The sequence below is a fragment of the Belonocnema kinseyi genome, chromosome 8, assembly GCF_010883055.1.
Source record: "Belonocnema kinseyi isolate 2016_QV_RU_SX_M_011 chromosome 8, B_treatae_v1, whole genome shotgun sequence".
Classification (NCBI taxonomy): domain Eukaryota; kingdom Metazoa; phylum Arthropoda; class Insecta; order Hymenoptera; family Cynipidae; genus Belonocnema; species Belonocnema kinseyi.
The window spans coordinates 36,886,957-36,902,541 of NC_046664.1; the positions used below are offsets into that span (position 1 = coordinate 36,886,957).

At 25.4% G+C, this 15,585-nt stretch overlaps 1 protein-coding gene across 5 annotated transcripts in view; it reads left to right on the forward strand.

Moving 5' to 3' along the window:
* LOC117179173 overlaps nt 1-15,585 on the forward strand; it is a 116,062-nt gene that overhangs the window by 68,483 nt on the left and 31,994 nt on the right. For 3 of the 5 annotated variants that reach the window (XM_033370894.1, XM_033370893.1, XM_033370897.1), the window contains 4 exons: nt 949-1,287; nt 3,302-3,474; nt 6,818-6,957; nt 9,822-9,908. In XM_033370894.1, coding sequence (XP_033226785.1) covers nt 949-1,287; nt 3,302-3,474; nt 6,818-6,957; nt 9,822-9,908 — 739 coding nt within the window. The remainder of the gene's footprint in view (nt 1-948; nt 1,288-3,301; nt 3,475-6,817; nt 6,958-9,821; nt 9,909-15,585) is intronic. The other 2 variants (XM_033370895.1, XM_033370896.1) reach the window with 2 other exon arrangements.

Sequence of the window (15,585 nt, forward strand, 5' to 3'; positions counted from 1 at the left end):
ACTAGACAGATAGTAATAATTTTTAAGGAAAAAAACGAAATTAAAAAAAATTATTCAAACAAATTCCATTTGTTTAAATAATTGAAAATGAATTAACCAATGATAATAAATATATCCACTAGACCAATATTAATAATTTTAAGTAAAAAATATGAGAATAAAGTGTTCAAAAGGACGATTCCATGAAAAATTGACATTTTTGTTTTTAAGGGTAATTTTCAGGTACTCGTGGGGGTGTGTTAGGGGTGCCTGATTCATTGGATAATTCTTTACAAGCCCCCATACTTTCCCGTCACATTTTTCCAAACCCTAAAAAATTATTCTAAAAACTCAAAGAAGTGATTTTTCCCCGTGCATTTTACATGGGAAACTTCAAGTCAAAACCGGCACCTATTAAAATAAAAAAATAAAAAATTAGGGAATTTCTTTTTTCGGATTTGGAATAAAATGGGGGGGGGGAGGTTCGTTGCCCTATAGCATGCAAAAAAATTTTGCCATGCATTTTTGGACCTCCCTAAGATGACATAATATTATAAATACTTGAAAACATTTCATATTGAATTACATTGAAATTCTAAGATACAAAATTAATAAAGTTAAACTAAATTTTTTAACGTTTTGCAATTGTTTATGAAGTGAAGCGAATCTAATCTAGAATAATGTACTTTTGTGAATTTAATCATCAAGATTACTCTGTTTTTGGGTTATAAAATTCTCTAATATAATTTTTTTTATGAAAAAAGAGTTGATGGCCACAATAGCCTTAATAATTTTAAATTTATGATGGTTAGCTAATAATTATTCAAATTCCAAAGCGAATAAATTAAAATTAAAAAATTCATAATATAAGAAATCTTTTTATTTATACTTTTATTTAAAGGACAAATAGGTATTTTTTAAACAATTAATATACTTATAAATGTTTAATTGTCCAACCTTTATTTTTAGGGGTCAAACACCAGCGGAAGCGGAACTCCATTACCTCGAAAACGCAAAAAAATTGGCCATGTATGGCGTGGATCTTCATCCAGCAAAGGATTCCGAAGGTGTGGATATAATGTTGGGAGTTTGTTCCTCGGGACTCCTCGTCTTCAGAGACAAACTCAGAATAAACAGGTTCGCTTGGCCAAAAATCCTCAAGATCTCCTACAAAAGACACAATTTCTACCTGAAGATCAGACCCGGGGAATTCGAGCAATTCGAATCTACTATCGGTTTCAAACTTGCCAATCACAGAGCTGCTAAAAAATTGTGGAAGGTCTGCGTGGAGCACCATACTTTCTTCAGGTAAAAGTTATTTTTTTCTTGGATTTAAGCGCGGATCTAGAGAAAAGTGATAAGAAATTCAATTTAAAAATTGATAATTCGTATATTAGGTAAATAAAGTATCCAAGGCTTTTTAATTTCATTGACAAATTTGAGTCTCCTAATTATCGAATCGTTTTTTTTTTTAGTATTTGGATAATGGCTATAGTTTAATTGATATTTTGATCCATGAAAGATTTTCATTTTAAATTAAACACAGTTAAATTGAACGAAAAAATACGAATTTTCAAAAAAATGCTTAAATTTTCAACAAAGCAACATTTTTCAGTCAAGAAAGAAATAGAATTTCATATAAAAAGGAGAATTTTCAAGTCAAAAAGACGAGATTAGTTCAAAACAGTTGAATTTTCGATCAAATAATTAAATTTTTAAACAAAAAAGATAAATCTTCAACCAAGGAGATTAAGTTTTCCACTATCAAAGACGAATTTGCAGCAAATTGTATATTTTTTGAACCAAGTATTGAAAATTTTAAGCTGAAAAGTGAGATTTCTACAAAAACAGTTTAATTTGTAAGCAAAAACTTTACAATTTCAGATTATTTGTATTTAAAAAAGACGAATTTTTAACAAAATACATACATATTGAACCAGTTAGTTAAATTTTAAACCAGCAAGATTAATCTTTCAAGATAAATAGGCGAATTTTCTATACAAAACAGTTGAATTGTCTAGCCGAAAGTATGAAGTTTCAACATGATGTTGAGTGGTTAAAAATATGAATTTCCACCAAAACTGTAACAGTTGATACTTCGATAAAAAATTTAATTCTAAATATAAAACAATTAAAATTTGAACAAAAAAAACGATTTTTCAACGAAGCACTTGAATCATCAACTAAAACATATTAATTTTAACCAAACATTTGCATTTTTAACCAAAAAATTAAGTTTTTACCAAAAAAGTTATATTTTCAATCAAATGCATAAATTTTTCATCGTATAGTTGGATTTGTAACTGAGAAAATTAATTTTTTATTTAAAAAGGTGCATTTTTAACTAAATAGTTGAATTTTTATTCTCAAGATATTATTTTCTAACAAAAATGGAGTAATGAAATTGTTAGTAAAAAAAATAATTTTCAATTTAGACAAGCGAATTTTTGACAATCTTTCCTCTGATCATTAAAAAAAATTCAATAATAATTTTTTTTAAAAGTCATCCGTTTTGGTTGAAGAAGCAACTATTTTGTACAGAATTCACATTTTATGTTAGAAAAATCATCTTTTTTGGCCGAAATGTGCCTTTCTTGTTTAAAAATTAATTATTTTGTTAAAAATTCAACTGTCTTTTAAAAAATTCGTCTTTTTTGCTTAGAAATTAAACTATTTGATACAAATTTGTTGAAAATTCGCCTCTTTGGATGGTTGAATTTTCAAAAACAAAATACAATAGTTGATAATTCAGGCAAAAAACATTTTAATTTAAAATTGAAAACAATCGTATCTAACCAAGAAAGACGTTTTTTGAACGAATTGTTTGAATCAGAAACTAAAAAAGGTTAATTTCAACCAAAAATTTGCATTTTTAACAAAAAATGGATTTTCTACGAAAAAAGCTGAATTTTCAACAAAATTTATAATTTTTTTATCGAATAGTTAAATTTTGTAGTCTAAAAAAATCACTTCTTAACCGAAAATTAAAATTTTCATTTAAAAAAGAAATCATTTTCAATTTAGAAAAGCGAATTTTCTACTAAACAATCTTCAGTCAATAAATGAATTGTTACTATTTCCAAATTTTTACTATGTCTAAATTTCAACCAAGGAGTTCATTTTTCAACCTAAAAAGATTAATTAAAAAAATGAAGCACGTGTCAGACTAAATTTGCATGTACTGTCGCGTTTATTTTATAAATTAAAACACTAATTAAAAAATATAAATAATCGATGAATAAATAATTAAAAGTAATAGATAAATAAAATAGATTTTTGAATTAGAAATGGAAATTTATCAAATGTCTTCATTTTTCTATAGGCTCACAAGTCCTGAGCCTGTAAAGAAAGTGGGATTGATACCACACTTGGGATCCAACTTCCGATTTTCGGGACGAACTCACTACGAGACTAGAAAAGTTCCGATCGACAGGCAGCCTCCGAAGTTCGAGAGATTCTTGAGTGGTCGCAGGATCACCTCTCGTAGCATGGATGGTATAAATTTGTTTTTCTTATTTATACTGAAAGTTTTCCTATTTATTTTCAAGATAACGATACTTGGCTTTTCAATTTTTGCATGAAATTGTGGCCACAGGTGAGAGAAAAGTCAGGGGTTTTAAAAAATTACAAGTCTGGCAATTTCTGTTTTCACTTTTTTAAGACTATTGAATTCTGCTCTACAACCATTTCTGAAACTCTTTTGAAATCTTTTATGGTATTTTAAAAAATTGAAGAAATTTTAAAATGATTTCAATAATTTGAAAGGATTTTAAATGACTTAAAACATTTTAAGGTTTAAAGGTATTTCAAAACATTTTTAAGGATTAGAAATATTTTAGTATGACCTAAAAGATTCCAAGGAATTTTAAACGGGTTTTAATCATTTGCAGGTATTCCAAAGGATTCGAAAGACTTCAATCAATTTTTCAAATTTAAATGAAATTTTAAAGAGTTTATAAAAGTGGTAATCGATTTCGAAAGATTTCGAAGGATTTTAAATATTTTAGGGTATTTCAAAAGTTTCAAAGGCATCTTCAAGATATTCAAAAATTGTTAAGGAATTACAAAGGATTTAAATGATAGAAGTGAGTTAAAATAAATGCCATGATATTTAAAAATTTTATCAGATTTCTTAGGATTTCAGTGATTTTAAGGGATTTCAAAGTTCTCAAAATGTTTTAATAAATTTTCAAAGAATTTATTAACAAGGATTGAGGAATTTCGTTGTTTCAAAGATACTTAAATATTTAAAGGTATTTTAAAAGATTTTAAAGAAGTTTACAGATTTTAGGATATTTAAAAAGGTTATAAGGAATTTTAGTGGATTTCAATAATTTGAAGGTATTTCAAAGAATTTTTAAACATTTTAGGGCATTCTTAAAAATTCCAAGGAATTTTCTAGAGCTGTAAAACATTTCAAGGGACTTGAAAAGATTTCAAAGAATTTTAAATATATTAGGGTATTTTTTTATAATTCCAACAAAATTTTAAGAGCTTTACAAAATTTCAAGAGGGTTCATAAGATTTTAAAGGATTTTAAATATTTCAGGATATTTAAAAAGATTCCACGGAATTTTCAGTTGATTTCTATAATTTGAAGGGATTTTAAAGAATTAAGAATATTTTATAAATTTCAGGGTGTTTTTTTTTTATTTCAAGGAATTTTCAAGAGCTTTAAAAATTTGAGAGGAATGTGGAAGAAATTCAAAAGATTTAAAATATATGAGGGTATTTTGAAAGATTCCAATGAATTTTACGTGTATTTTAATAAATTAAAAATATTCTAAAGGATTTGAAAGATTTTAGGGTATTTTTTTTTAACTTCCAATAGATTTTAAAGGGATTTTTAATATTTTAGGGTATTTCTAAAGATTCCAAAGCATTTTGAAGAGATTCAAATATTTTCAAGGAATTTCAAAGGATTTACATACATTTTCATGGGGGTTAAAATTTTTTTTAACTCCAATGGATTTTAACATATTTCCGATTTTTTTCAATGGTTTTAGGGGATTTTAAAAACTCGCAAGGTATTTTAATAAATTTATACAAGATTTCAGGAACTATCAGATTTCGTATCATTTAATAGAATTTTATCATATTTTAATGGATTTCAAAGATTTTATTCACAGGAATTGTGGGATTTTGCAGGATTTCCATAATTTTTAAATATTTCAAGATATTGTCAAAGATCTTAAAGAATTTTATGATATTTCAAAATATTTCAAGGAATTTTAATTGATTTCAATAATTTGAAAGAATTTTAAAGAATTGGAGAGATTTTAGGGTATTTTTTAATCTTCCAACGTATTTTTAAAAGCTTTAAAATGGTTCAAAAGATTTCAAAATATGTTTTAATCTTTGTAAAATATTTTGCAAAATTTTTTTATTCTTTTAAAATCTTTGTCAAATCTCTTTAATTTTTGTGAAATCTTCGAATTCACTGTGAATTATTTCGACAATATTTCAATTAATTCTGAATTATTTCGAAACCTTTTGAAATTATTTTGAAATTGCTTAAAAATATTTCAAATTTTCCAAATATTTAAATTTTTTGTCACATATTTCAAAATTTGTTTTAATCTTTGTGAAATATTTCGCAAAATTTTTTAATTTTTTTGAAATCTGTCAAATCTCTTATTTTTATGAAATATTTGAATTCAGTGTGAAGTATTTTGACATCTTTTGAAATGTTTTAATTATTTTTTAAATGTATCGAAATTTGTTTCTTGGTGAAATATTTTTAAATTCATTAAAAATCTTTGTGATATTTCGAAATTTGTGTGAAATGTTTGAATTTATCGTGAAATATTTCGAAATCCCTTGAAGTTTCCTGAAATTCTTATCTAATCTTTGAAATCTTTGTGAAAACTTTTAATTCCTTTTAATTTTTTCAAAATTTGTTTAAATCTTTGTGGAATTTTTAAAATTTTTGTCGATGAAATATTTTAATTCTTTGTCAAATATTTCAAAATTGTATTCGAATCTTAATGCAAGCTCTTTAATTTTTTCGAAATCTTTCAATTCACTGTGAAATATTTGGAAATCTTTTGAAGTATGTGTAAAATCTTTTCAATTTTTGTGAAATATTTTTTTGAATTCTGAATCATTTCGAAATCTTTTGACATTCTTTTTAAATTCCTTAGAAATCTATGAAATCCTTGTGAAATTTTAAAAATCTTTGTGAAATATTCCAAATATTTTGAAATTCTTTTGAAATATTTGAATTCTTTGTAAAATAATTTTATTTTTTGTTAATTCTTTTAGGATCTCTGAAATATTTTAAGTTGTAATTCTTTGTGAAATATTTAGGAATGTTTTGACATTTTTGTTCAATTCTTTAATTTTTGTGAAATTCAATGTTTTAATGAATTCTAAATTATATCGAAACCTTCTGCATTTTTAAATCTTCGAATGAGTTTTCAAAACCCTTAAAATGTTTCAAAGGATTTGTAACATTTCAGGATATTTATTAGCATTCCAAGGGATTTTATAACAATTTTATAGGATTTGAAAGATTTGAAGATATTGCCAAAGCTATTAAGGAATTTTGATAATATTATAATATTTTATTTTTTGAATTCTCTAGATTTTTTTTTCTTTAAATCTTAATTTCTTTAAATGTTAATGGTAAGGAAAAATTAAAAAATTATCAGCAAAAAGTAAGATAATGTTAAAAAATGAAATTATGCGGCCACCCTGTTTTAAAAATAAAATAAAAACTTGAGGAGTGAGTAAAATAAAAATAATCTCAATGCTTTTATTCCTTGATATGTAGAATTTTCTTTTTTACCTTAAATTTTTGAAAATCGGTTTTAATACAGTGTGACCTTTCGCTCAGCTTTAGGTGGTGCAAAGCAATTAGAACCTTACGGTTCGGAACCTAGCAAGCGTCACACGATGAGCTACGAGCCTGACACAATTCCCGATATGGAGCACATAGACCAACGCCCTAGTCCCATCAAGAAGCAAAAAGAAAAGGTATGTTGGAAAACAAAATATCAAGCAAATCATGTTCTTAACTCGAGAGCTAAATCCGCGAAACTGATTTGTTAGGCATTCACGAATCGATATGTTTCACCGATCATTTCACTAGTTTCTCACGGTTTGCAATTCATTAATCAAGACCATTTTTAATCATTAATTAATTTATTTTAATTTTGTATTACCCATGCGTACGTAACTAAAATTCTAAGTGTATTTTTCATGTCTGCATAAATTCCGGGGATTGAAATATCGGAATCAGCAAATTGTTTTCGCATGGAATGCGAATTAGGACGTTCTTGCATTGTTGTGTCGCATATTTACATGCAACATCATTACAGATACAAAAATCATTTTATTATTGACACTGGTCTTTTTTTAAATCATATTTCATTTATATCTCATTTTTTGGTTTATACTTTTATTTCGACTTAATATTCAAGAAAATGCAGTTATGTGTTTTTGTAGAAAATGTGCAACACCAATTGGCTCACTTTAGAAAGAAAAATATGATTTCGAAATTTAATTTTGATAGTGGTTTTCCTTTTTCTTCTGCTCTTTGTTTTTTGTGTGATTGACTTATTCGTTGGCTTTATCTTAATTATTATGAGGGTGGCCACTGAAGCGGGAATTTTTTAAGGCTGGAATGTGAATTTTTCTAATTTTCAATTAAAAAAAAAAAACCTTAAAGTTTATAGAATGATAGTAAGGTTTAATTTCAATAGTAGCACATAATAAAATGCTTCTAATGGTAAAAAGTATCTGTGAAAGTATTTGTAGAGTAAGAAAAGCCAATATATTAAATTTTAGTTATAGACTTCACACTGTTTCCCTTAATACCCACTTTCCGCATTTTTTCAAAAATTAATTTTTTCCCGTGTTTTTAGGCGACTTAAATCCAAATATGTTTGGTTAAAAATATAACTTTTTTGTAGAAAATTTTGATCTTTTACTGTAGAAAAGTGATCTTTTTTGGCTGAAAATTTACCTCTCTACTTTCTTTTTAATATACCTATCTTCTAACAAATTAGTTTTTTTTTGTTTGAAAATTAAAGTATTTAGTTCAAAATCGTACTATATTGTTGAAAATTGGTCTCTTTTGATTGAAAGTTCAACTATTTTGTTGTGAATCTGTTTGACTAAAAATTAATTTTGTTGTTGAAAATTCAACTATTTAGTTGAAAGTGTGATTTCTTGTGGTTGAATGTTAATCTTTTTTGTTTGAATATTCGACCATTTAGTGGAAAATGCTACTATTTGGTGAAAAGTGCAATTTTGTTTAAAAGTAAGCTCTTTTGATCGAAAATTCAACTATTTTGTCGAACATTTGTCTTTTTCAACTTTCTTCAAACAAATCTTCTTTTGGCATGACAATTCTACTATTTGGTTAGAATTTTTACTATTTTGTTGTACATTTGTTTCTTTTGATTGAAATATCAACTACTCGATTGTAAATGAAATTGTTTGGCTGAAAATTAATCCTTTTTTTTTAATTAAACTATTTGGTTAAGAATGATCATTTTTGTTGAAAATTCTGCTTTTTAGTTTTATAATTCAACTATTTTTGTAAATACGTCTTGTAATTGAAATTTAATCATTTTTGTTTGAAAATTCGACCATTTGGTTAATGAAAATTCTTTTTTGAAGTGTAGAAATTCAACTGTTTGGTAAAAATTCCATTATTTTCTTCCAAAGTCACCTTTTTTTTCTCGAAAAATCCACTTTTTTTTGTAACATTCGTTTTCATGGATATAAAATTTTGTCCTTTAGTTTCAAAATGAACTTTTTTTTGTAAAAAAACAACTTTCTTCTCAAAAATTCGATTTTCAGCTTAGAAATTCTACTATTTGGTTAAAAATGTCACTTCTTTGTTGAAAATTCTTCCTCTTGGATTGAAACTTTAAATGGCTTAAAGTTCAACTATTTGTTTGAAAAATCCAACTATTTTCTAAACCATCCATATTTTCAATCTAAAAATGTAACTCTTTCGTTAAAAATTCGTTTTTGGGTTGAAAATTAACCTATTTTGGTTAGAAATTCTAATATTCTGTTAAAAATGCAATATATTTTGACTTGAAATCTTACGAATTCATAGAATATAATATTGAATTCAACATGGTATCTTTTCATTTCATTTGAAAGAATTTATTCCCCTCTTTTTGTCAAAAAATCACACTCTTTCCCCTATTTTGGCAGTGAAGTCTGTATTTACCAAAAACTATTTTAATTTGCATGGCCGAGAAAAATAAAAAATAAATTTTTTCCGACGATAAAAGTGGCGACATTTAGTTAATATAATTAAAAATGGTGAAATTGATACTTTATCATTTTGAATGTTTTATCGTGAGATACCGTTTTTTTTAAGCTGTGAGAATTAAACCTAATGAGATTAGAAGGTTTCAATTGTATAATTTATTCATTATTGAACGACTAAATTAAAAGTTTTTAAACAAAAATTTGTTTCAGCTTTAATTTGCATTTTACTTTTGATAACTTAAAATGAAAAACGGGCCAAATTTTCACTAACCAGGAAATGATCGGGATTTTTTTCGGCGATAAAAGTGGCTATCCTGATTATTTTAAATTTTGTTTTTAAGTTTGCCGGTTTAAATATTAAGTTCAAGGCAGGATTTTGTTTTCAATTTTTTAGCAGATTTGTTTTTATCGGTCATAAAATCGAGCTCTATGGAATCAGAGGTGAAGCGCGCAAAATAGAATCGATTGAATCGCTTTTTATGATGCACTTTTTGAAGATCATTACCAAGCTTTTGTTGAAGATTGAGAATTTTCTTTTTTATCGCCTCCTCAGTCTGTAGAGCTTTAGTCATAAAAAATAACTGACACATAAATAACACCAATAGCTCACACGAAAAACAAGTGCCGGAACAACATCAGCTAGCAGTACGAGTAGCCTGGAAGGGGAATACGATGCGAATCGTGGCAACAAGGTATAAAAGTATTTAGAAATCATCCCCGTCGTGTGCATTTTTATTATGCCCTCATGTCGTATTACTGTTAATAGTTCTTTATCTACCAAGTCAGTGGCCATTTGGTGTTTTCATTTCATTCGGTGCATGTCGCTATCTTCCATTGTGCAATATTCCTCCGTCCATGCCTATTATTATCAATTTAAATACAAAATATATTAGTTTCAGAGGGATTGAATCAATAGGTATTTTAAAAAAAAGTGAAAGAGGCTCAAATAAATGTTCATTCTATGTTTTTGATATGGAGAACCTACTTGTTGTAGGAAGAAAAATTTGAGGAATATTTTTCTAGATATTAATTTTTTTCTCGAACAGTTATCACGTCTTTACTTATTTTTTCTACTTTCAGCATTACTTGTAACACTGTTTTAATAATAATAATAATGATAATCGAAAATTTATACGGAAATTTGAAATATTAGGTGCAATCTTTCTAGAACTCATTCTAATAAAAATATTCAAATTTGAATTATTTAAATTCTGAACGTTACTAAATTTTGGTGATTTAAAAGCAGATATTTTCAGTTTTAATTCGTTTTATTTCACACAACAAAATTTTAAACAAGAAAATACTTTCATTTTATTCCTGAAGTGAAAATAATAGTTTTTAAGTTACTCATTTTTTTTAACGTAATGACATTGGAAGACAATTTCGTGTTTTTTTTTCTGTGTGCAGTTTTTCAAAGAAACCATAATATAGAATCAAAATTGGAAAAGCTAAACTTTTTAAATTTTAGGCGTTTCTTAAAATTTATGAACAGGAGGTACGACCTGTCCTTATAATCAATTTAGAATGTTTTTTAGTGTTCTGAATTTTGGAAGTTAAGGTTGAAATGTTTGCGAAATCTCTTAAATCTTTCAGGTCTTTTAATTCTTTGAGAAATATTTTGTCATCTTCTGAAATTCTTTTGAAATCTTTGTGAAATCCCGTTAATTTGCAAGCAAAGCTTGAATTTATTGTTAAATACTTCGAAATCTTTAGAAATTATTTTGAATTCTTTAAATTCCTTTTCATATATTTTTAAATTTTTCCCTGCCAAATTTTTTTCAATCTGTTGGAATTCTTTTGAAATCTTTCGAAATATTTGTGATATTTCGAAATTTCTGTTAAGTGTTTGAGTTTATTGCGAAACATTTCAAAATCTCTTGAAGTCTTTTGAAATTCTTTTGGAATCTGTCAAATCTATGGTATTTTGACATCTTTTAAAATCTTTTGAAGTATATATGAAATCTTTTTAAATTCTTCTGGAATCTTTGTGAAATCTCTTTGATTTTTGTGTCATATTTTAATGAATTCTGAATTATTTCGAAAACTTTTGAAATTCCTTACAAATGTTTAAAATCCTTGTGAAAATTTCAAAATCTTTGTTAATTTTTTCTTTAATTTTGTGAAATATTTTAAATCTTTAAAAATTCTGTTGAAATTTTTGTGACTTTTTTTTTTAAGTTTTGTGAAGTCTTAGATTTTGTGAAATATTTTAAGTTTTAATTCTTTTTGAAATATCTTGAAATTTTTTCAAATATATGTTAAATATCTTTGATTTTTCGTATACCTTGGAATTCATTGTGAAATATTTCGAAATCTTCTTATATCCTTTGAAATTCTTTTGAAATCATGGAAATATTTGTGAAAATTTTGATTTCATTGTGAAATATTTGTGATAAATTTTGCAATCGATTAAAATCTATTAAGTATTCCAAAGTTTTTTTAAGTCTCTGAATTTATTGTGAAACATTTGGAAACCGTTAAAATCTTCGTGAAATCTTTTGAAATTCTTTTCAAATCTTCAAAAACTCTGTAAAATCCCTTCAATTTTTGTGAAATATTTTAATTAATTCTAAATCACATCGAAAAATTCTAAAATTTTTTATAAATCTTTCTGAATTGTTTCAAATCTTGGTGAAATATTTAAAATCTTGTGAAATTTTGTTGAAATCTATGAAATTCTTGTGAAATTTCTAAAAGTTTTATGAAATCTTTTGGATTCTTTGAAATTTGTTATGTCATTTAATTCGTTGTGAAATATTTGGTAATCTTTTGAAATTTTTTTGAAATTTTCGTTACATCTCTGTCATTTTTGCGAATCCTTGGAATTCATTGTGAAATATTTCGAAATCTTCCTATCTTTTGAAATTCTTTTGAAATATCTTTCAATTCTTTTGAAATCATGGAAATATTTGTTAAAAGTTTTGTGAACATTTTTAATTCATTGTGAAATATTTCACAATCTGTTTAAATTCTTTGAAAATCCTTATTAAGTCTTCATGGAATCTTTGAGGCTTTTAAGATCTTTATGAAATCTTTTGAAATCTTCCAAATTATTGTGAAATCTTAGAATTCTTTATGAAATATTTGTTTAAATATTTGTAATAAATTTTGCAATCCATTGAAATCTGTGAAGTATCCCTAAGTTTTTTGAAGTCTCTGAATTTATTGTGAAACATTTGGAAACCTTCAAAATCTTTGTGAAATCTTTTGAAATTCTTATCAAATTTTCGAAAACTCTGTAAAATCCCTTCAATTTTTGTGAAATATTTTAATCAATTCTAAATCACTTCGAAAAATTCTGAAATTTTTTATAAATCTTTCTGAAAACTTTAAAATCTTTCTGAATTGTTTTAAATCTTGGTGAAATATTTAAAATCTTGTGAAATTTTGTTGAAATCTATGAAATTCTTGTGAAATTTCTAAAAGTTTTTTGAAATCTTTTGGATTCTTTGAAGTCTGTCATGTCATTTAATTTGTTGTGAAATATTTGGTAATCTTTTGACATTTTTTTTGAAATTTTCGTTATACATCTCTGTAATTTTTGCGAATCCTTGGAATTCATTGTGAAATGTTTCGAAATCTTCCTATCTTTTGAAATTCTTTTGAAATATCTTTCAATTCTTTTGAAATCATGGAAATATTTGTTAAAAGTTTTTTGAAAATTTTGAATTCATTGTGAAATATTTCAAAATGTTTTTAAATTCTTTTAAAATCTTTATTAAGTCTTCATGAAATCTTTGAGACTTTTAAAATCTTTATGAAATCTTTGTGAAATCTTTTGGGCTCTTCCAAATTTTTGTGAAATCTTAGAATTCTTTGTGAAATATTTAAATATTTGTTTGAATATTTGTGACATATTTTGCAATCTATTGAAATCAGTGAAGTGTCCCTAATGCTTTTTGAATTCTCTGAATTTATTGTGGAACATTTGGAAATTCAAAATCGTCGTGAAATCGTTTGATATTCTTTTCAAATCTTTGAAACCTTTGTAAAATCCCTTCAATTTTTATGAAATATTTTAATTAATTCTAAATTACTTCGAAACATTCTGACATTTTTTATAAATCTCTGTGAAAACTTTAAAATCTTTGTGAATTGTTTTGAATCTTGGTGCAGGGTGGCCCCTGGCCCGGGAAAAAACCGGAAAATAACAGCGAATTTATTTCTTGACCGGGAATTTTACGAATTTTAAGAAGAAAAATTTGCCCAAGTTTGATTTCAACAGTTTTTTAAATAATTAAGATTTGACAAAACGATTATAAATCCGTTCAAAACTTGAGAATTTCCAGATTGTAACTGTTCAAATTCGAAAGTCTTAATACGAATTAAGATTAATATAATATCATCTATTCCGATAATTTTATTTTTAAATAATAATTTTAATGATTCATCAATAAAATATTTTTAATTCAAAGTTTTAGGTCTTCCTTTATATTATTTTTTTTATATTAAATTGAATAAATAAATATATTACTTTTAGTAGTTTTCTTAGCCATTAAAAATTGCACTGTTTATTATTTATAAACAAAATTTGAGTAATGTCAAGAGACATCTCGTAGAATTAAAAATATTCAAAATTAATTAAAAACTTGAAATGTCTTCAAGAAATTGAAAAGAAGTCTGTTAACATTTTTATTTAGATCCTCTAAATACATTTTTAAATTAACCGAATTTTTCCTACAACTTTTGGAAAATCCTGCAAATTAACAAAATTCCTTAAAATCTTCCAGGTTCTGTTTTTTTTTTTTTTCATTTTGGAAATCTCTTAAAATCTTTTAAAATTTTCTGTTACAATAATTTTTCAGAATGAAAAATCATTTTCAATTTTCTTAGGAATCTTAAGAAAATGTTTTTATTCTCTTTAAGCCTTTCAAAATTCTTAAAAAGTTCCTAAATTTTTTGGGTGAAATCTGCAAAAATCTGAATTTTGTTTTAAATTCCGCTGTGGCTGTTCGCACCAAAATTTCGGTACGAATAGCCCAATTTTTTCGGTTCACACACTTCGTGTAAATGATTTGAAATCATTTCAAGTTCTAAATTTAATTTAAATCTTTTAGCAAACTTCTAAATGTCTCTTAAAATTACTCTAATTTTTTCTACAAATAATAAGTGTTCCTATTCTTATTTATAAATCTAAATTTTAAGGATTTCTTTTAATTTGCAGGATTTTCTAAAAGTTGTAGGAAAAAAAGAATTCATTTACAAATATATTTAAATGTTTCGAACAAATTTCAACAATGATTTTAAATTTGGAAAAATATAAAACCACTTCTAGATTTCTCTATATTTTGAAATAAAATTTTTAAGTTTTTGAAGGATGCTTAAGCTAATTAAAAGTGAAAATAATTTAACTTCTAATTAAAATAATTGTTAAGTTAAAAAAATGTCTTTTTAATTTGTTTAGCTTAAAATTACTTTAAAAAATATTATTTTGAACATTTTTAAAGTTCATTGCTTGATTCTTTATTTAGAGTATTGAAAATGTTAACGTGGATTTATATTTTTGGAATTTAATCTGAATCTTTGAACTCTATAATTTATAAAACTTCTAAATTTTGCAGTTTATCTCAAATTCATTTTAAAATTTCCAATTGAAACTGTTAGTGCCTTCCATTTCATACGTGTAAATTTAATTTGTTGTTTATTGTTTATTGCTTTAAATGGAAAAATGTTTAGAATAGAGTTCGATTTTTTAATTTCATTGACCGTGACAAATGTTTGCGAACCGGGAAAAAACCGTGAAATGACCGAGAATTTTTTTCTTTGATTAAAAAGGCCACCCTATTGGTGAAATATTTAAAATTTGATGAAATTCTGTTAAAATCTATGAAATTCTTGTAAAATTTCAAAAAGTTCGATGAAATATTTTGGATTGTTTAAAATCTTTTATGTCATTTAATTCGTTGTGAAATATTTTTCAATCTTTTGAAATTCTTTTTAATTTTTCGTTAAATCTCTGTAATTGTTGCGAATTCTTGGAATTCATTGTCAAATATTTCGAAATTGTTTGAAATTCTGTGTCATTTTTGAAATCTTTGTGAAATTTTTTGGAATCTTTGAATTGGAAAGTCTTTGAATTCTTTGTGAAATCTTCTGAATGTCAATCCCCCGATAAGAATAAAAAAAGTCTAGACTGTGCTTAAAGATATATAAAAATTATTATTAATTACTTTCACAAGGAAGAACAAAATTAGCCATAAATCACTTAAAAATACTTTAAGGGCATGTGACACAACTAAATACCTATATTACCGACCGCAGTTTTTTAGTTCACTGAATGTTTTTTTGAACCTCAGAACTTTTTTTGTAAATAAAATATCGAGCTGAAACTTTGGGAAATGTATTAAAGTACAATAAAGTACGTTTAGG